The sequence below is a fragment of the Dreissena polymorpha genome, chromosome 10, assembly GCF_020536995.1.
Source record: "Dreissena polymorpha isolate Duluth1 chromosome 10, UMN_Dpol_1.0, whole genome shotgun sequence".
NCBI classification, from domain to species: domain Eukaryota; kingdom Metazoa; phylum Mollusca; class Bivalvia; order Myida; family Dreissenidae; genus Dreissena; species Dreissena polymorpha.
The window spans coordinates 45,919,431-45,942,860 of record NC_068364.1 but is presented as its reverse complement, the minus strand read 5'-3'; the positions used below and the strand labels follow the sequence as shown (position 1 = coordinate 45,942,860).

Here is a 23,430-nt window from a genome sequence, read left to right as displayed (position 1 = left end):
TTCACAAACAAATCTTGTTTATTATTTATTTTAGCACGTATGACTTCAGTCCAACGTTGTGATAACGCTTCAATATAACTTTCTTGGAACGTTGTAAAGTAACGTTGTCCTAAAGCTTAAACGAACTTAATCATTAAGTTGTAACAAAAACGAAAGACATACAAATAGTCTGTTTGGAATGGTAAACCAGATTTTACTTTTCCTAGATTTTTTTAAACTGGGTTTATATCATTCTATGACACGTAAGGTCAAATAATTTTATTGAGCTCAAATTTTCATGTTAATATTTTGGATTTCAAAATGGCCGCCACGGAAATTCGTAGCACAATTGTAAAACGCTCGTTACTTGGACATTTGTGGGTATAAAATGTCAAAATGCTCATTATAGAGTGTGTAACATTTTCGTGCAAATTGGCAATGTTATTGATTTGGCGGCCATCTTGAAATTCAAAATGGCTTCCACGAAAATTGGTAAAATAACAGAAAAACACTCATAACTTGGACATGAATGGGTATAAAACAACCAAAAAAATGTCAAAATGCTCACGAGACTCTTAGGAACATTTCTGTGTCAAATTTGAGTGTCAATGATTTGGCGACCATCTTAAAATGGCCTCCATGAAATTTGGTTACAAAACAGAAAAACTCTCACAACTTGGACATTTGTTGGTATAAAATGACCAAAAAAGTGTCTCATTGTTAATACCACACTGTATAATAATTATATGTCTTTGTTATGATTTAATAATTGATTTTCATATGAAATAAATTAGATATTAATATAATTGAATTGTCACGATATAACAGTATAAGAAACAGTATTTCTACAATATTTTGTAGTTAATTTAGAGTGTCAAATGTCACTGAAATGGAAAACTAGATATACATGCTTTGGATAAACTTGTATTGTGTTGATTAACAATATGTAAACTAGAGTTTTATCTCTGTTTGGTTAATACTGTGAAAGGTAAGACACACATTGGTTAATAACTTAATGTATAAGTCTTCCTCCAATATTGCATGTGTGTTCAAGCAGTCCTCATTACCAGAACATTTACACAGCTCAGTACATGTATAATTGTTTTGTCGACATGTGCACCTTCTTGCCCATTTGCTGATATCACAACTACATTTTACTAGCTGTGCTAGAGTGTTGCAGCAATAGAATCAAAAGACAAAACAGGCCGCAATTTATCATCAGACACTTCCCAACCACACTTCAATGGGTATAAATATACTGGGTCGACACTTTATCCTGAAGCCAAACATTAGTCCTTTAGGGTCATAGAATGAAATAAACACTGTTTAACAAAATCTAGGAAAAGTAAAACCTTTGACCTAAAAATTAACCATCTTAAATGGACTAAAAGAACAGTATTCTATTTTACAAAACATTTATTATATCAAATGCTTCTTTATTGTACAAATACATATTTCTTTCAATGAAGTTGTAAATGGTTGTGGTCCAAACGTTTCTACAACGTCTTTATGAGGTTATTTCTAAACCTGGTAAGAATAAAACCACATCGCACAGTTGTAATACCTGTATGTGCTTGATGGGTTGATTAAAAGTGGGTTGCTTATTGCACTAAATAAAATATAAACATTTTTAAAGAAAATAAAAATCCTAACGACATCGACATTATACGAATAAATATTATTACATTTTGATTGATAACAAATTGATAACAAATACAACAATCTATGTATATGAGTATTTAATATTCAACAATATGTCCGAAACCTGACAAAATCGTGTATCACATGGTGTGTTAGAGAATAGAGATGCGAACAAATCAAACAAATAACGTTTTAATTCAATTTCCCTAATGCCATGCAGATGTCACTTATATTGATCCCGGGTTAAATATGGGGTAACACCTTTAAGTTGCAGCTGACCTGGATTTGTATCAAATTTGTTAACCTTTGTTCATCAAGAGACGGGTATTTCAACTGAGATATCAATATACCATTGACAACTATTGTCAACAAATTTAAATAGAGCTTTAACATATTCGGCATTTAAATGGACGGCTACCAAGTCCGGTAAACAAAACAATTGCATACTAGTTAATGAACATTACATTTAACATCGATGCCTATGAATATATAGAAGTGAAACTCCAGCTGCTGGAGCAGTATTGCATTCTCATTATATACAATTAGGGGTAATTTACTTGAGGCAAGTGGCCCATTGCCAAAACAGTATGAAACAGCACAATACGAAACAACATACATCATAATAAAGCTGGGGTCGCCGCCTTGGAACGGTCAATGCAAAGCATTAGGGGTTTAAACCGGTTTTAGAGCGCTCAACCTCACACTTGGCCCAGCAATATTCATGATACATACAAGTGTAAAAAAAATTTAACCTCATAGCATTGCAAATCAAATAAAACAATAATAAAAAGGAATAAAAACGCATTCAGTGTTATTACCATTTAATTACTCAATGGTAGGAAGGAGACCAGAACAACAGAGTTTCAGCTTTTTGAGGAACGATGCAATGAAATTACGAACAAGTGTCAACTACATCCATTCTTTTTAGAAAAAAGATTAGGAATATAGCATCAAATAGTGAATATTTCAAATCATCATCGTGCAAATGCAAGTGTTCATTATCAATGTTAATAACGAGCGTAGGTCGCCATATAACGTATTAACAAAAACATTTCAATGGAATGCTAAGCATGATCAGAAATTAAACTATGCTATGATTTTTAGTAACTTGTCTGTTAGAATAAAAAGCTATGTCTTATATTTGTTGAACGTTCATTCATACACGTTTCCAGATGTTTTATGAATACAACAACAGGAACTGATTCACGTGTACGTTCACTTTTCTAAATAAGGTTAAGACTTAATTTAGCTTTGGATGACACGTTTGCACCAAAGCTAAAAATAGCCGAGGATAAATATTTGTAACACATCAGATAGCAGAAAACTTCAAAATTGCAATGGGCATCAAAGAAAACTATTCCTAGCCATAACTTGATATAAACATTTTGTTCACAATCAAGGTATTATGTGTTGACACATTTGCAGCAGCCAGGGAAGGAGAACAAATCTATCTCCGTGTCGTCAAGGTGAACCGCCTTTTGAACTCCGATTTTCAAAACCACGGCCGGTACATACATTTTCTCTTGAGAACACACACACCCACGGCAGCCTATCAACGCCCTTAAAATAAAATTATCACAGCTTAGTTGTTAATAAACACTTTTCGGTCAGAAGGGAAACAGGGCTTATTGTATGTGCGTACAAAATCTTTTTCCAGTGTTTAATCTTACGCTTTGAACGGTGTATGAAAACATTGTATGAGTCACATGTCGAAATTAATACAACAAGTAAGGTAAGAGCGTAAGGTTGACTATTAGAAATAAAATAAAGTATAAAAAGAGTGTTTATAATGTGAGAGCAATCTAAGTTTTGATATAAAGCTACGCGTGATCCAATTGAAATTGAAGAAATATTTTTGAATTTGATGCGGCCGACAGTACGAATCTTTTGTACTAAATAAACCATATAGCTGTTTTTAAAATACTCACGTGCATGATTGATTAGTGAAAAACTGTCTCTGTTTCTCGTACTGCAGGAATGAGCGAACCTGTCCTTTATGGTTGGTGTGATTTGTTGGGACATAGAACGTGGCCCTGCTGTAAGTGTAAAAATTGAATACATTTTTAAGTGTTATAAACATTCTTTGCTTATGAAATAATTAAGCATACATATGAGACATACTTATGCTTAAGTTATGTATTGCTTTAATTTTAAATTATTTATGTTTTAATATATAGGGATTATTTGTATTATATCAACATTGAAAACATACAATGTTAAAGTAAGATATTTGTTTTGTTTATGCAAATCTTTATTTGTTTGATACGAGAAGATTTTCTTTATTATAAGTTATATTGTGTACTTTATCTTGAAAACCACAGAAAAGCCAAAACGTCGTTTTTAATGTTTTGTTTGGCTGCTGGGGTTATTGCTAAACATAATATTGACAATTCTGATATTTATAAAAATATATCGTAGATACGTAAAGAATTAAAAAGAACAAGAACACATTCAAATTATTTAGTCTATAATTCATTTATGCTTCAAAAATTGAAGCAATTAGATCGTTCGTCCAGTATATCTAATTGTAAAGTAAACCAAGTATTTGGTATGTCACTGTTGCAGTATGGCATTAGTGTGTGCACTTATAAACAAATAAGTCGGGTTGTTTTTTTCGTTTGAATTGATTCCATATTTGAAATGTATTCTGATAAAATCAATGCCCTTTTTGCTGCATTTATGCCTAATGTATATGTTCCGGTAACGTTTTTTTATTAAGCAATCGTACTGAGCTGTAGACAGATAAAAAATGCTAAAATTATATATATAATTAATATTATGAATATTCAAAATAACCGTCGACATATATATTAATCATCATATAATGGCTCAGATTTAACTATTTTTTTCCTGTTTATGAATGCCTTTCTTAATGTCAGTGTAAACCTTAAAACTGAGGCTCATCTTGCAGTGTTAACCGGACCATGCCGTTAAATACACCACGGAAAAGGTTTAATAGACAGGAACAATTAATTAATGGTGCTCTCAATCCGTGAAGTAAGTGTACTTACGATGTACAACATCCATGCTTTAGTTCGATAGTGCTCTGCCGTTTTTTTCTTCCCGTGGAGCCGGGAAAACACGTGAATGAACATGTCTAATTACTGTTCACGGTCGGTTGTATAACCGTTCTATTGAAGTAGAAAGACTGCTGGAATGATTCTTTGAACACGCGTTGCTCTTCTTGACTCCGGAAGAAGGCTGGGTAAAGATCCTTAACGGTGTTTTCGTTCAGCTCTGTCCACATGTCCGCATGTCCACCCCTATAAAATGTTTTTATTATTATTATTAAACATTCAATGTATGTAAAGTAGGTTAATATGTCCGTGATTTTGAATAACTGGGTCAAGCACTAGTCAATCCGCATGTGGATTAAAAGTATGAACCATAACCTAATGAACATTATTTTTATTGATAATGCGGCTGCCCTTTAACCTTTTTCAAGATTCGAAGTGGTCGTCGATAAGCTGTATTCAACCGTTGCAATATGTTCGTGGAAAATCCATTTATCGATGCTAATCGGTTCCCAAACGGACACTTTGTATAATTCGCTGCGGCAGTGAACTAAGCTCGATTTCAGTAGAAAAACTTGTCAAACTGAAGTAACGATACCATTATTGAAGAAATAGTAGTGCTAATAACAATTTTTATCAATCGTTCACGTGTCCATTATTGCAAAAACCTTACTAGCATAAGTAATGAATGTTTATGTGAAGTACACTAAAAGTCAGTTTTAGCTTCAATTTAAGATATTGTTAAAAAAGACACTGATCGAATTTGCCAAATCTTTGGAGCTTCTTATAAGCCCTATTACGTTAACATCAGAAAATAACGTGTTTTTAAAACAAATATTATGATTCTCAATGTGTTCATTATTATTTTGTACTTCATATTCAAAATAATTTTAAACGGCAATAAATTTTGATTAGCATGTTCAATAATAATTACATAATGGCCTTTTCTTGCTGTTAACTGTAAATATAATTACAACAATAGCCCGGAACATTTTTCATTTTTGGATGATGATCACTTTCGTTTCTCGATATATCATAAAAACGAATTATGTGTGCGTCTCAAAGTTTATACCTGCGTCTACTTAAAATATGCAACCTACATTTGATCGTTTATGCTCCTTGTCTCTCTGTAAATGAACGCAGCAACAACGGCTGCCAAAACCAAGACAAGCGCAGCAACCACCACTGACTGAAACGATATTAAATATATATATATATATATATATATATATATATATATATATATATATATATATATATATATATATCTATATAAATATATATATATATATATATATATATATATATATATATATATATATATATATATATATATATATATATATATATATATATATATTAAAAATAACGAATACTTTTTCTTTATTTTAATTGTTGTTTTCGATTCTGAAAAATTATTCGGTATACTTTATACAATTACATGTATGTGACAAATTCAACTGCCTTATATATATCGTTACCTATTAATTGGTTTTACATGTTTCACTTGTAATGTACTACTAATATACTGTAACATATTCATTATGCAATCGATGAACATACCAATTAGTGCCTGATGCATTTAACGTGTGCCTTAAAATGCCAACATGTCTGAACATTAACGATGAAAACTTTGGATACAATCGAACGCGTATTATTTTACCTGCATTTTATAAAGTGTAACGTTTTTGATATAAAGCTCTGCATTTTAATACATTTTTCAAACTGTACACTTTCATTTTAAATTGTTCTTATTTAAAGTAAATGCATGATGTTAAAATGAGTTGACATTAATTATATTTTAAAACGAGATAAAACATAATTACCAGAATTCTTGTCTTGTGACACGTCTCGCCCATTGTTTAATTAACCTGTAACAAATAAGTATATCCTAAACGAGAAACCAACACGATTCAGTTCAAAACAGACGCTTTTATGTCGATCTTATTGTACGAACAATCTATACCTTGGTAACACGTAATTTACCTACAAATGTTTATATTATTTTGACGATACGATTGGGTTTTTAAAATATTTAATTAATCAATGTTGTTGTTAAGTTGTTTCCACATTTGTCTATAAATGGTTAAGTTAAAATGAAACTGTCAATAGCCTAACTCCCATACACGTTGACACTGAAGAGTTGTATTTCCAATGATCTGAATACGCTTTTATATAGGAAGTTGTATAAAGTTTGAGCTCATCGCTCAAATTACTCGTTTATATATAACCACTGTATTAAGGAATGCGTCAGTTAATTGAGTTCACTGGTGTATACCCTGTGTGACAGCAAGATATGGTTGATGATGCAAAACAAGCATCTTTTTTAATGTAACACATTAAAGCAGCCGCAAACTAACCAATGATCAGCGCTAATGTTCAGCCAATCAAACACGGAAGTTCACTAGGATTCCTCAATGCAACCGTTGCGCAATGTAGATACTTATGATTAAACAGCGATTGCAAACAAATTACTTAATACAACATTATGTCTTCTTGCATACTCGTAGCTAGGGGGGTGGGGGGGGGGTGCGTTGGGTGCGTTCGCACCCAATCTTTTTTGACGAGTAAAAAAATATTTTAACTACACGATGCACCCAACTTTATTCGACGCAAAAACAATTATTTATCTTTTCTCGGAATCCAGTGAGTCTTCGTATTTAAGCGTTACACCAAGATAAGTATTGATGCAAAGCATCAAAGGACGTCGGAAATTTCAGTGTAAAAGGCACTCAATGAAGTTACATGGAACGATTTTTTTTCTACTGTAAATATTCATATATTGGCCGATTATGTTAGACAAAATAGAAAAAGATACTGGTATAACCATTATCTATGATTTTGTGTTATAACCCCCAACTAACCATTATCTATGATGTTGTGTTATAACCCCCAAATAACCATTATATATGATTTTGTGTTGTAACCCCCACATATTTCACAGTTCATTTTATTTAAATTGGTTTCCTTGTTTTACTGGCATACGTGTGCAGTTTTCATTAATGGAACAGAACTGTGTAGGTTTTAACAAATCTGCTTCATCTTGTAAGCGTAATTTCATATTTTTCTCAACTTCAAGGGAAGATGATTCTGAACTTATTCTTACGTTGCTCATTTACGATAGGGGTTGAGTACTCATTGATATGAAAACAGTGTAAAAGTTTTAATGCGTTTACGAACCCTCCCCCCCCCCCCGACCCTCTCACACATGGGCATTATAAAAACAAATAAAAATGGTTACAATAAAACAGCATATTTACTTAAACTCAAATGTCTACATCAAAACAAAAAGTTAACATAGAACACAAACAAAATAATTTGATTCTACTGGGGCTCGAACCTTGGGCCTCTCACATGTGAAGCGAGCGTGTAATCACTACACTACGGAACCGCTTGCAAAATCACCTAACTAAGATATTAATAAGTGACTGTAGTGTAACGGTTATCAATAAAGCGTAAAATTGAAGAAAATACGCGTTAACCAAAACTCGAACAGCAAAAGTCTGCGCTTTTGTTAGAAAAACCACAAAATAAATATATTTTGATTATGTTTTGTTTTAATACAAAACCAGAAAGTTTCACCGGTTCGCGAATTTCCCAGTCCCTGTGATCTTTTATTATTGCCCAGTCCCTGTGATCAGTTATTAATTAAAAGAATTAGCTTTGCGTTATTGGCAATAAATGTTGGAGTAAATGTAATAGGCACAAATGCAGTACTTATTTACACTTATTTACACAAAAAATCACCACTATGCAAGATATTCTGACAACAAAAATATATACATTGATCCTTAAAATAACTTCTCCTCCCATAAGCGAAAAAAACGTATTACATACGAGTCGACGCCAATAATGTTGAATTTAATATGCTACCGACAGGAAAGAGAGAAAATTTAAGATTATTATTAACGGAATGTTATGCCAGCTTCCGAAAATGACGGAAATCAAAAGACACTCGTCGACTATTGCCAAAGACTAATGAGTCACTGGTTAATAATAATAATTGCATTCACCACGATTTATAGCAATTAACGATTGTACACGGCATTTTCGACAGACTGCATTGTCTTTTTGTTATATCCCCGTACAACCGTTTTCGGATCATTTTAAGGGTTTTCAGACAAAAAATATCAGCTATGCTCAAGACAGGATAACTTTTTGTTGTTGTATGGCAAGAAAACAAAATCATTTCTACAAAGCAATGTACCTTTTTGTAGTTTACCAACACCTTATGGCATCTATTCTGCCCCACAGACAGGACTGCCCACAATGTTTTAATTATGTCAAACTTGGCACTAGGAAATATGCCATACTCTGAAACAGTTGTTATAATGAGTTTAAAACGTTATAACATATATGATCAGGTGGACGTTATTGTTATATGTTCATTAACTCTGAAGGATCTTGAACTTACGGGCAAATAAGTCCATATTTTTTCTTCAGCGTCCTGTTAATTAGACAGTAACACACGACAGAGCTGGGCTGGGCGTCTAAAATCGGCCCGCTGCCGACATAACGGCCCGAGGGCCATTATTCGGCAAGGGCCGATTGTAGACGCCCGGCCCTGCTCTGTCGTGTGTAATCGTTTAAATATCACATATAATACTTGTTTGGTCCTTCACGCACATTTATACAGAAACAGCTTTCCGTACTTTTATTTTCATTCAATTGATTACGCAGTTTATGACGTACCTCATGCGACGTCATTTCAATGACGCAACTACCTAGAGTCTCTGGATTTTAGGACAGCAACAAATCGGACTTGGAGTGTTTTATTTAACAGTTAAATATTGTGTTAAGCATCGAACGATTAGTGTGTGTGTTTACGATGGATTAATATAATATTTTGAATGTGAATAACAGTGTTGGGATATAAAACTGGAATGAAACTGGTGAGACTGCATTTTCGATTTCGTTAAAATGTCGACTCGAATAACGCGATGTTTTGTTGAATAAATTGATGGATTATGCCCAAATTTAAGATAAGCGTCAGTGAATGGTTCTTTAACTGTTTGAAGGAAATCGATGTTGAATTAAAAGGGTAATTTCTTTGATGAAAACGTCCTTCCTTTGTCAGTCGATTATTGCCTGCTTACATCCAGTCCTTTTAAATGGAAAAGATGGATGGCGATGAAGAAATGTGTCCAGAATTTACTTCGTCATGGAGGCAAATTAAATTTTACGAAAATAAGCATGGTTATAACACAACTTCGGTGAGTAGAACAATAACCAGTAGATGATGTTTTACTTCTTTATGGCTAAGACTGAATTAGATTGGTTAACTCCCCTTATCTTTCGCTACTCTCTATATTATAGTCAACGAAGTCAACGGTTATATGCAACGGGGGACCAGTTAAAGACTGAATGTGGACGCCATATTGTTCAGTATTATCCGCGCGATCCCATTCTTTTCTGATATGAAAAATCGGCCCTAGGGCTGATATAATTTATATTGGCCCGCTAGATACTAATAACGGCCCGCTCGCGACGTTATTTTGTTACTAGTTATAGTAACGATATGTGATATACATTTATAAGGGCTTTGAGACGATAGGACCAGTTGTTTGTGGTTAAAGGGTCTTTATGAAGCCTTAAGTGTTGTACTCTGAAATTCGTTTGAAAAATAATAACAGATTTGATAAAAATAATTTAAAAAAAATACAAGTAACCAGTTATAACATTTTTTATTTCTGTTCAGTATTGATGCAGATTAGAGAAGACCCAGTTTTGTTAATCAGTGTTTGTTGTTCAAAACACTATTATCACGTTTAGAGCAATGCTAGACCTCAGGTACTATCTATAGTAGCAGGCAAACAGTTGTTTTGAAAAAAGTCAAAATTTTCCTTTTAATTTGCTTGATTTAGGTATGGTAGAATTTTGGAACGGTGAAATACACCAATGTTATCAAGATTCCAATAAATAATGATATTGTATACCGTTCTTATTATTGATTTTATATTCTATCAATGTGTTGTTGAATATGTAAACAAAGTGTGTGCTCGCATACTAGCTTCGGGTATAAAATAATGTATTTCCGTGACTGATCAAAAAAGGTGGTTATTGAAAAACGGCTGTATGTATGTTATATCATATTCATGTCGATCAATCACTGAGTAGAGTCAATGAATGTGAATTTTCATATAAAAATGCTCTATAACTCCAGTCTCTGAATTCAGATAAAAAGCAACCAAAATGCAGGATTTTACTTTTCCTTTTCAAAATTTTCTAGAGGGAGGACCTCTAAACCCCCGATTGCAGGAAGGCAAAACCCCCGATTGCAGGAAGGCAAAACCCCCGATTGCAGGAAGGGGACAACCCCTCCCCCACCTACCGCTTCGCCACTTCGTTTCTCAATAACACTCGTTGATAGGAAAATGCGCACCCCCCTTTTCAAAACTCTGGCTACGGGCCTGACTTGCAAGGGGAAAAAGATTTGTTCTAAATATATTAATATGTGTCTTGCTAGTTGTATTGATTTTTTTTAAGTTTTCACTAAATACTTAAAGTTATGGTGCACTCAATTTCTACATAAACTTGTATAATATTTGCTGATATCAATAAGTTAAAACCTTGCACATAACACTCAGTATGTGTACCGAACACATGAACATACACAAAAATTTCGTGTTAAAGAAAAGTGAATGAGTGTATGCTACCTCCATCATTTAATTTAAAGTAGTCACATGCGAGACTCGCTTCCTCTAAATTGTATCGTGATCAAAACATATCTGTTCAGCACATCTACTTTTAGATGACTCATTTGGTTAAATGGTTTTCCTATCGAATGATTATCGGCTGAAAACATGGAAATATATTGATGTTATTAAAGGGGCCTTTTCAGAGATTTTGGCATGTATTGAAGTTAGTCATTGAATGCTTTATATTGATATATTAAAACATTGGATTTTAAAATCCCCAGGAAAAATTCAAGAATATAATAAAAATAAAAATATATATCTCTCAACAGGGCTCGAACCACTGACCCCTGGAGTCCTGGAGTAAAAAGTCCCCCATTTCGACCTATCGGCCACTCGTGCCCATACAATGAGTGATGAAATTTATACTTAATATAAGCAATTCTCGTAGTTTCACAAAACATAACGACAAAAACAGAACTCTCCAAATCATTCAATCGTTTCGCGCTGCAAAGCTTTATAATTTTCCGATAAATCGTCAAAAGATGAATATTATGGCTATTTGTGAGCATGGTAAATGTTCAGTATTACTGTTTTCTCACAAATATCATAACTAAAAAGAAAATTTGCTAATCTGAAACATTTTATTTTGTCAATTTTCCAAACTGTGAAAAGGCTCCTTTAACTTAAAAAAAGTAAACGAGCCATTGATTATATTTCCTGTATAATTTTGAAGGATATTCATGATTTTTTTTCCATTACACACATGATTATGATTTTGAGCCGACACTTTATGTTATAATAATAATAAGAAAATTCAAAAAGTGTATAAGTGAACACATAAAACTTTTAAGATTTTTTTTCTTCATTGTTTTCCATATATTTGACTTTAAGAAACTGCGTGTGAATTGCATTATGATTTCCATGCGAAGTTCCATACTTTTTTTGTATATGTCAGCTAATAGGCATTCATCGTTTGAAAAGTCAATGCGCCATAATTTTATACCATAAGATCACATTTAGCGTAGTCAAATATTGAATAAAGGACGATGCTATCATACTTAAACTGAAACGGTAAAATGTGAAAAGCCCTGTTTTTAAAAGAAGTTTGCTTTCAGGGCTCAATTTAACTTTTCTTTCTACTAGCAAAACATTGCGAGCAGCTTAAATACCAGCTCGCAAAATCAAAAACATTCTCGCAAATTTTGCTGGAAACATAAATAAAAGCGAGTTTGGACATTAGTTTAGTACTATTAAAACTAAATAAAATATGACATCAACCACAAGTTTTGGTGTTATATATGAAATTCTTTTTCCCACTTTTTCACTGTTTTCGTGGAATAATTCACTTTCCGTTTTTTTTTCTCTCAACTCAACGGTTTACTTTGCTTTATATTTCGTATTGTTATTTCAATCTGTGGGCAAAAAGAAACAAGTTATTTTTCGCTTCGACGACATGACTGTTCAGGTTTTTTGTCTTTTAATTTGAACATGTGTGGATAATCGACTGTTTCATGTTCTTTGTACCAATACCATCCGTATATATGTACTATAAGCATACCAGTCTACATACAAGGTGCGAGCTTCCGCATATGGGTATTCGGACGTTCTATTAATTGAACTGCGGTTTAGCGTTCACAACGTCGAGCGCATTTAGCAATATAACTCTTTTTTTTTCACTATTTCTTCACTCGCAAAACAATTCTAGTGGCTTAAAACTTAACTCGCAATCGGTATTTTTCACTCGCATTTTTGCGAGTGTGCGAGTGTTAATTTCAAGCCCTGGCTTAACATGTGTATTAGTTAATACTTAAATTAAAGCCCGAAGCTATGGTATCGTATCTTTTTAATCTAATTGGTACTCAATGAGATAAACCCGTCTTGATAATGTACGGTGCTATAATTTAACTATGCATTTATTTGAATTTTGTAAGGAAACTATGCTTTATTCACCGTGGTATATGGGTGACCTTATATTTATAACATTTGGAAAAGCAGCGGTATTTGGTTGATATGGATTAAATTATTTATTCACAAGGGCTGTTTGTAAAACATGCATGCCCACATATGGGCTGTCAGTTGTACTAGCAGCCATTGTGTGAATACGTTTTTTGTCACTGTGACCTTGACCTTTGACCTAGTGACCTGAAAATCAATAGGGGTCATCTGCCAGTCTTGATTAATGTACCTATGAAGTTTCATGATCCTAGGCGTAAGCTTTCTTGAGTTATCATCCGGAAACCATTTTACTGTGTCGAGTCACCATGAGCATGACCTTTGACCTAGTGACCTGAAAATCAATAGGGGTCATCTGCGAGTCATGATAAATGTACCTATGAAGTTTCATGATCCTAGGTGTAAGCGTTTTTGAGTTATCATCCGGAAACCATTTTACTGATTCGAGTCACCGTGACCTTGACCTTTGACCTAGTGACCTGAAAATCAATAAAGGTCATTTGCGAGTCATGATCAATGTACCTATGAAGTTTCATGATCCTAGGCATAAGCGTTATTGAGTTATCATCCGGAAACCATTTTACTGGTTCGAGCATCGTGACCTTGACCTTTGACCTAGTGACCTGAAAAGCAATTGGGGTCATATGCGAGTCATGATCAATGTACCTATGAAGTTTCATGATCCTAGGCGTAAGCGTTTTTGAGTTATCATCCGGAAACCATTTTACTGGTTCGAGTCACCGTGACCTTGACCTTTGACCTTGTGACCTGAATATTGAAAGGGGTTATCTGCGAGTCATGATCAATGTACCTATGAAGTTTCATGATCCTAGGCGTAAGCGTTCTTGAGTTTTCATCCGGAAACCATTTTTCTGTGTCGAGTCACCGTGACCTTGACTTTTGACCTAGTGACCTAAAAATCAATAGGGTTCATCTGCAAGTCATGATCAATGTACCTATGCAGTTTCATGATCCTAGGCGTAAGCGTTCTTGAGTTATCATCCGGAAACCATTTTAATGGTTCTAGTCACCGTGACCTTGACCTTTGACCTAGTGACCTCAAAATCAATAGGGGTCATCTGCGAGTCATACTCAATGTACCTATGAAGTTTCATGATCCTAAGCGTAAGCGTTCTTGAGTTATCATTCGGAAACCATTCGTTGGACGGACGGACGGACCGACCGACCGACGGACCGACATGAGCAAAACAATATACCCCCTCTTCTTCGAATGGAGGCATAAAAATGTACTCGTGCATTGATGAACAACAGCAGTTGTACATATTGGAGCATAATGCTTTAATTACAGTTGTTTTAGTCATGCGGTATTTTGCAAGTTGTTATATTACTTAAATGTGGTGTACGCAGTAAAGTAAAAGCATGTTATCATAAAAAATACGGTAATATTGTAAGTTTTCGGGCACCCTCTTTTTAGCTCCCCCCCCCCCCTCCCCCAAATAATAAAATATTTTGTAACTGTTTTCGGACACCTAGAATGTCTCGTTATATTCACGGCTTTAAATAATGGGACATTTGCATTTCCTACAATTCCTCCTATTTACGTCGATTCGTTGACACGTCGCAAAAGTGTATATATAACCGAGTGACGGTCATAAAACCTGAAAGAAGTTTGCAAAGAGTCAGTTGGCCGTTATATTAGCGTTGGGTACAAAGACACGTGAACCTTTCGTAGGGTAGAAAATTAATGCATCAAGCTCGGAAGGAACACATAAACTTCTAAAGACACACGCATAGTGTATTTAATGTTTCAGTCGATAGCAATTATCATATTTTGCTTTATAAGTGTATGTATCTAAGTTTTCAGACTTGACACAATGAAAATATTTTTAATTGCCCGTAACTTATAGTAATTATTCTTCAATAAAACAAACTTCAAACACACTTAGTATCTTTTCAATGTGATTCTTTGTGTAGACATACAACATCCCTTAAAGGAACTTGTTGACAGATTTTCGTATTTTTGAAAAAATAAATATGTAAACTAAAGAATATATAATGTTTTTGAGTAGCTTTTTAAAGTGCAAAAAATAGATACAAATTATTGCCGTCTTCGGGATTTAAAAGCCAATGCGATACCACTGAGCCACGCAGAATTCCGTGTTGATACACACAAACGCCTCATTCTATACATTGATGGTGACGTCACTACGTTATTGTCACCTCTATACTACGACGCATCACATTGTCCCTGGTTTGGGGAATTATGCTTCCGCCAAAGTAGTTCTGCGTAGGAATGAAAATGTTAATAATGAAAGAAAAATCGTAATTTAGTATTGTTTAAAACGGAATGTTTTTTAAAGAAATGTTATTTAATTATGTTTACATGTGATTTGTAATCTCTATTAAGACTGATAGCGATTATCGGAAGCACGATTACCTGACCTACTTTCGCTTTCACTTTTCACTCGTGAAAGAAGTGCTACCCACAAGTCCTTTCGCGTTAGTACACAGGTCAGTAAGACCGGTGTGTACACAATTTTGCTTGCTTAAACATTATGCATACATGTTTTAATATATGACAATTATTATTAATTTACCAGACAATTAAAATATCTAGAACTGGGTTTTAAATTAATGTCTAATTAGGTGTTCATTGACACAAGTCATGCAATTGTGAATACTGTTTTTTTTTTTCTTTAAGCACTATTGCGCAGTGAAAATTAAAAAAACAACAACATAATTTCCCTTTAGCAATCTTCACGCTGTCTGCTAGCACAATGTTGTTTTGGTTACATAAAGGGGAGTTTACAGTATTCCGTTAATACCATTTTGTCGACCTCGGCATGCAGGTGCGAAAACGCCAGACCACGATTCCAAAGCACAAAATAAAGACTTGATTACGCGAGATCACGATTCAAACTCGTGATAGAATAATAGGTTAATATCGCGATCTCCCATCGTGTTCTCAAAGTGTTGACCTTTGTATTTACGATTTCTAAATGGAGGTCCAATAACAGAATAAAAAGATGTGTAGTAAAATTGTATACATAGTATTTGCATTTATATGTTATCAGATAATTCATGCAAGTATCTAGGAATCATGAGCCCAAGTTGTTGCCAACATCTTGAAAACAAAATGTTAATACCAGAGCATAAATTAAGTATATGCGACCAGTGTTTAAATATAATGTAGCATATTCTTATTTAATGTTACACTCAAGAAAATGATTTTTGTTAAATTTAATAAAGAGTATAAACTAATAACATATCTAAACCTAGATCTAGTACTTAATGCTTATTTTTCTTCCCGTGTTTTTTTGTTAAAACTCTGCTAAAAATTAACAAATTTATATGGTTTTCAGTTATACCTCAGAATGTTGCTTGATCAGTGTGTGTCGTTTTTTTTAAATCTTTGATGTCTTAATTATATCAAACAATCTCAAAACACGTATTTTATTTAGTGTAAAATCAATCACAATTATACATAACAGTGAAGACATCAAATTAACTATTTCCAGAAAAATATTTACGATTGTAAGACGTATTGGTTAGTATCAGTATCATACCTTGCCTAAACAGACCTTAAAACAAAGGCTTACACGCTATACAATTATTGTTCAACGCTTTGTCGTTAGGTAATGTTTATATAAACACATATTGAGCACAGACGAATAAGATTTATGTATTTAATATATTCAAATTAATATAAAAAAACACATAGCAGTTCATTCCGATTCCAAACTTTAAAGTAATAGTGTGGAAAGAAAGACTTGGTCCACATTTAAAAACATATTTACATCGTTTAAAACAGATCAATAAAAACTTTAGTTTTATTTTCAATTTTTATTTATAATTCATATTAACAAATATAACATCTGTATCTAAATTGGATGCATGTATCTTTTACCATTACGTAACATTACAATATGTGCTACGATAACTCCCTGTTCTTAAACTATCCTCACTTTCTAGGAATATCATTTTCCATCCCAGTATTGGTAAATGTTTTCAGCAAAAAAAACCGACAAACCGATCAGTATTACCAACATTGCCGCTGTTAACGCGCGTTACGGATGTCAAATACATGAATATTTTATGAGAATTGTAACATCGACCTGACCTAGATTTTTATACAAAAAAATCAATAAAATGTAACAGAAACGAACAAACGGTAAAAGATACATGATGAAACGACCGCCCTTTACCTGTCGAATTACATGATCCTTTGATACATTGATGTTGTTTGATAGTTTACGGATTTACTTAGCTATATAGGGTGTATAATTTATATACTTAGTGTCATATTTCTCATATACATATTAAAATGATAACATTGTAACATTGTATAAAGGCGATTATTTCACACCAACGTCGTCATATGGATATAGACATTTAGTAATTGATCAATCTCTGTTTTAAATTTTATTTTTTAAACAACTGAATATTTCGCCCGTGATTAATTATCACGTACATATATGCGTAAACATACCACTATACGATATATTTCAATATATGCATTTTCTGAATTATTCCTTTAAAGCAATGTGTTTACTAACGCAGAAAAATAAACAAATTGTCTGCCCCTTAACAGTCAACTGGAATGTTTGCAAACCAAAATTTCGAAACTTAAAGCACATTTTCACTGCAAAAATAATACTTAAGAATGGAAATTAACATACTTTCAAAAACTAACATTTTGCAACGAAACCAATCACAACAAAACAAAACACTTATGACAACATTTGATATTCACAACATAATCAGGCATTCTTCTTTAATATACATAAGGAATATCAATGTAAGGGAATGATTATATATAACTATATATAGTTTATATACAATGATAATTGATTTGTCAAACAAGTAAAACATCAGCAACATGAATAAATACTACAAAATATAATAATATTCTAAAAGTGTACCTAGAATGCGCCCCAAAGTAGGCATCTCCACAAATGTCCTTCCATCCTCAGCCCTACTGCAGCAACGAATGATTGCAGGAGCTCTTTGACAACAGCAGGGTCGTATGGCTCCACATACCGAGACAATAGCTAGGAAACCCGGCGACGTCAATTATAAAATATTCAAGCTTTCAACCAGGCGTTTAAAACTCCAACTGGGATATATTATTTCAACCATAGTGCTTAGTAATCAAAATGAATATTTTATGAAACGCTATTGACTAGTCAGTGGAACGTGGAAAGTCGTATTTCACATGTTAACAAACATAATCAAAAGGACACACATTCAGATGTCATACCAGACTAGTTTTGTATTGAAAATCGACAAACGACAAACATAAAATATGTTTTCATCCTTAGACATTGTTAAACCTCACCATTCTGTTTTTCGATTTTGTTCTCCAATATCAATCGGGATATAATCGAAGCGATCAGCAAAAATATCGGATTAGCAATGCGTATATGAATCTGCACATTCCGATTAAGAACAATTTATTCTTATAAATGGTAAGATATAGCAAAATTCCTTTTAATATTAAGCATTAAAAATGAATATATTTATATTTTCGTTTTCATGTTGTATCTAAAACATAAACATAATCGTATGGATCGAGTAAGGTCTTAATTTTAACGCCAAGCCTTTGCATTTACAACAACTGATTTCCAGTCACGAAAAGTTAGTGTTTATTGTTCAATAATCAATAGGATTGCAGTAGGTTCGTGTTTACGATCACTTTGTGACATGACACTTAAACTGTTCTTTGATGTTTTGGTTGTATACCTTGCGAACGTATGTGTTCCGAAATTGGCATGCATAGCCAAAAAGTAAAACTTTCTTGTTCGTGTTTTCGTTTTTGTCTTCAAATCTGAATTCGATTATCAATAGTATCGTTCAACTCACATTTATGTGTATACGATTTCATTCGAGCAATATTTGTAAACATGCAACTCCTAAAGGAAAAAAGAGTTAAGCATTAACATGGGGTAATGAAATGTTAAACATTGTTTTGAGTATGAATCATATAAAAACAAGTTTATCAGTTCATAACTTATATTTTTTGTCAGGACGTTCAATTAGATAAACGTGTTATGCACATACGTCAGACATACAGTCACCGAAATTACCAATATGTTCATTATAATATGTGTTAAATATTTAATCACATATCCAAGAATACAATATCTGCGAGATATTTATGAATGCAAATAATAAAATATATAATACCAAAGCGGCATACATTATTCCTTTTAATATATGCTTGGCGAATAATCACATTGCTGCACTAACGAAATAACATTTACACAGTGCGAAACTTAGTGAATGTGCTGTTGCGGTTGTTGTTGTAGCTTTAAATTCACAATCACTACCTTATATTCAGTTATAACGAAATTTGAGAAATGTATGTTATACATTGAAGTCGTTTACGATTATTTCATGAAGGACTGTTATTGACAGTTCAGCTATATTGTCTGCTTTACTGCCACGCAAGAAATTGAAACAAAACATTTACGTTAAATGAAATTATAAAACCGTTATACGTGTTAATATGCGAAACTGTATCATAATTTTTATTGTTATGCTATCGGTATTGATTTTATGACAATACACTCTATATTGATATAATAAACAAATAGATGATGACGAAAGCATAATATAACTAAAAAGTAAGTCAGAGTCCAATACATGCTAAATTATGTTATGTGATATAACCAGAGAAAACATAATTCAGAAGTTTTAAAATTTTACAGAAATACTTGGTCCCATTCCCCAACAAATCACATCAACCTTGAAGGGCAGGTTCGCACATTTCTTCAGTACGGCACCAAGAAGCGGTATTTCACCGTTCATGCATTCACGTGAGTATATGCAATACAGCATAAATGTTTATTTACTACAATGGATTGTCACTACCGATCACATCGTCTATTAGAGCACGTGAATCATTACACAATAGCTTCGTTTGCTGCCGGAGTATGTAGGTAAATGAATTGGAGCACTATTGTGAACACTTGATGTTATCTTTTGCTTTATGTAAGGCCTAACTTTTATCCGTTCCATTCGATAATAATACACTCATTTCACCCCGAATCGACAACGTGATGGTGAATTGTAATGTTCAGTGCCTTCGATGCGTAACATGTTTTTAAGTTGCTAGTTTGAGTTTGAATTTTTGAATCAATTAATTTGCTTTTAGTTATATTGAGCTTTTTAATTACCTTTTATTACCAAACTCTTGTAAGTTGATGACAAATATCGTCAATAAAATATAGAAATGTATTGGTGCTCTGAGCATCAAACACTTGATGCAAACAGTAAAACAAATTCCAGCTAAAACTGAAAATCGATGTCAGAGTTTTAACTATTATTGACCACTGGCCAAATACTACATACATAGGGGGGTCACAATGATATATCCACCTTAAACGTCGTCTGTATAAATGATTTGCATCTCTACTGATGTCATAGCAACGATAAACAAAGCCGCTTTAAATAATTTATTAAACTGTTCAGTCGGGAAAGGTACATACGATAATCAACCTTCAATTCCATATACAATATATTTGTCAAATAGACCCTTTCACAATAGGCCAAAAATGATAAGAGCGCGAAGTCGCTTGACTCGCAGAATTCCAGAACGAGGCTTAACGTGTAGCCGTTACTAATATGGCGAAGCAACGCCGCTGTCTTTTTAACACTTCAATCGTTTGAACATTCGGCGACGTAACACGAGATAGCATCGTTAGAATTAGAAGTTAATGTATACTTTCCGTATCAAGTGTCAATACCTTAAATTAATTTTCTGGATTAAAGCACTTGTTTGTATTCAATGTTTTGCACAGATTCTGACACTCGTTTGTGCATTTGTATCGCGGTGTTTAATCAAAGATCAATCAACGCTCTTGTTTATTGATAAATCTGAGGTTTACTTGCCCCTGTATCGAGCAAAAACCTATTAAATCGTTATGATCAGATACTGGGCCTACACATACTTAGTAATAACATGGTGTTTCGTTCATACGTTATTTTGACAGCACGAAGATTTGTTCCAACATCATAATGACACGGTTGTTCCCACATTATTTATATCTTAGTCACCCAAATGAATATAAATATTTATTTTGAATATGTCATTATAACCATAGTGTGATAGTTTTCATATTTTTATAATATGAGAATATGTTTCTGTATAATTTAAAGATTTGTGACGTGAGCATGAGCAGGATTAAGTTAAAAATTATTCGAAAATATCGATTAACACTGTAGCACCCAAAACCTTTCAGATATTGGGTGACTTTAACCGCATACCTGTTTTTCTTCTGCGTTCAAGTAACCTTCACAGCATAGAGCAGGTTGACCGCGTTCGTTCGTTAGAAGTTCTATGTTGGAAGGAGCCCATTACTATATATACATGTGCATATAGTTTTCACAGATTAGGTATTGCATATAATTGTAAGTACCAATGTCCGGGTGTATAATTTATGTAGGAATCAATGTTCGGGACGTCAACATTATGTAGGAACGACTCTGTGATCTGTCAAAATAATGAAGAAACGTTTTTACGGGTTGTCAAAATATCTTAAGAACGAGTGTCAGGGTAGTCAAACATGTCCGCCTTGCCAAAATTAGCCTACTAACGATTGTCCGTGGGAACGAAAGTCCGGATACACAACACAGTGCTAAATATCTTTACATTTTAAATATTCAAAAAATTTACTGATAAATAGTTATCGTATTAAGCGGATGCAGGTAAAATAAAACTCCGTCATGACGTAGTGACTGTCCTATTGTATTAATTAGTTTACATAACAACATAATTAAAACAAGCATGTTCGTTGACCAAAAAGGGTTAAATAATGTTTCCGAAAATAATAACAGTAGAGATTTATGCTATAAAGTTAAATATATTTATCACTCATAATCACGTATGAAGAGATATCAATATGCATACATAGACAGTTCAGTCTTCACCACGTCCGGTTTTTCACTTGTATATAATATTTCTTCACTGTAAAAGAACATTAATTCAATGTTAAAGAAATTTAACATAACTATATATCTGGGTTTTGTGCAATTGTCTATGTTTAGTCTTTAGACCACCTTTACTCTGATACTACTGGGTAACTCGTATTTTATACCGGATAAAATAAAAATAAAAAATACACACTTATGGTAATATATATTATGTCGCTGAATTATTACTAAGGTTTATTTTTTTTATCAAATAATTGACTTAACACATGCGTGTATGTATATGTTTGTCGTTATTGTGACCAGTGTAAATGCTTCTGAAAATCCCGAATGTAATCAATAAAAATAAAGCAAATCATCGATATTTTTCGCCTAAGAAAATTACACGTTCAGCCTCTTTCTGAAATTCGAAAAGTTACGTGATATCTTAAAAAAAAACAGTGGTTGTATTGTGAAACTGGTCTATTTCTGTCATGCTACGTCCTATATTAATGTGCACCCGCTATACATGCGTTTAAAATAAGTGCTTAGATTTATATTTGACGTTCATAAGGGAATACCGTTCTTGTTTCGATATATTAACACTTAATTGCTATTTTTACTGCGTACCTGTTATGAGCGGACTTCTATACATATATACAGACGTATTTGTCGATGTTTACTTCTTCATATAATTTTGGTTTAAAAGTACTTTCAAAGTGAAACTAAAGTTCCTTTTTATTATTTGTTTAACTATATCTTAAAAGATTAATTGCATTTCGATTACTTTTTATTAAATTATATGTGTACAGTTTATTTATAGTATATATAAGGAAATCACTTCTAAACGAAAGCCCAGCATATGTGAAAAGTGCAGTCCCTGATAAGCCTGTACGAAATGTAAAGGCTAATCCATGCAGCCCACTTCTTCTAGTGAGCGACTAGTGTATATTAACAATCGTGTTTTTACAATTGTATTTTTAAGGGCGTTGATGGGCTGCACATGGTGTGTGTGTTCTCAAGAAAATAATTTGGCACCAGCCGTGGTTGTGAAAATCGGAGGTCAAGAGGAAGATGACGTTGACGACAAAGATATAGACTATTTCTACTTCCCTGGCTGCTGCAAATGTGTCAATATCTGATAAATTACTTTTGTCAAAAAAGTGTTGTCGATATAAGGATTTAACATGGACTATTGTTTTTTGATGCCTGTTTCGCAAAGATAAATGAAAAATGATATGGCACCGAAATTGTTTTTGAACTATTTAAATTTAATGAATTATCACCCTCGTATATATTATGATTAAAGCTTAACCAAATGTTGCATTTTATTA

The 23,430-nt window shown here is 33.2% G+C and overlaps 1 protein-coding gene across 1 annotated transcript; it reads left to right on the top strand.

Moving 5' to 3' along the window:
* Window positions 1–9,744: 9,744 nt before the first annotated feature.
* LOC127847464 (uncharacterized) lies at window positions 9,745–23,335 on the top strand. The gene is made up of 3 exons (XM_052379388.1): window positions 9,745–9,847; window positions 19,897–20,004; window positions 23,082–23,335. Exons 1-3 carry the CDS (start codon window positions 9,759–9,761, stop codon window positions 23,236–23,238), a joined length of 354 nt encoding a protein of 117 aa, XP_052235348.1. The 5' UTR covers window positions 9,745–9,758; the 3' UTR covers window positions 23,239–23,335.
* Window positions 23,336–23,430: the final 95 nt, after the last annotated feature.

Coding starts and splice junctions, on each gene's coding strand:
- LOC127847464 (XM_052379388.1), top strand. CDS start 9,759: ATGGCGATGAAGAAATGTGTCCAGAATTTACTTCGTCATGGAGGCAAA. Junction 9,848..19,896: donor ATGGTTATAACACAACTTCG/GTGAGTAGAACA, acceptor AAAATTTTACAG/AAATACTTGGTCCCATTCCC. Junction 20,005..23,081: donor TTCACCGTTCATGCATTCAC/GTGAGTATATGC, acceptor TGTATTTTTAAG/GGCGTTGATGGGCTGCACAT.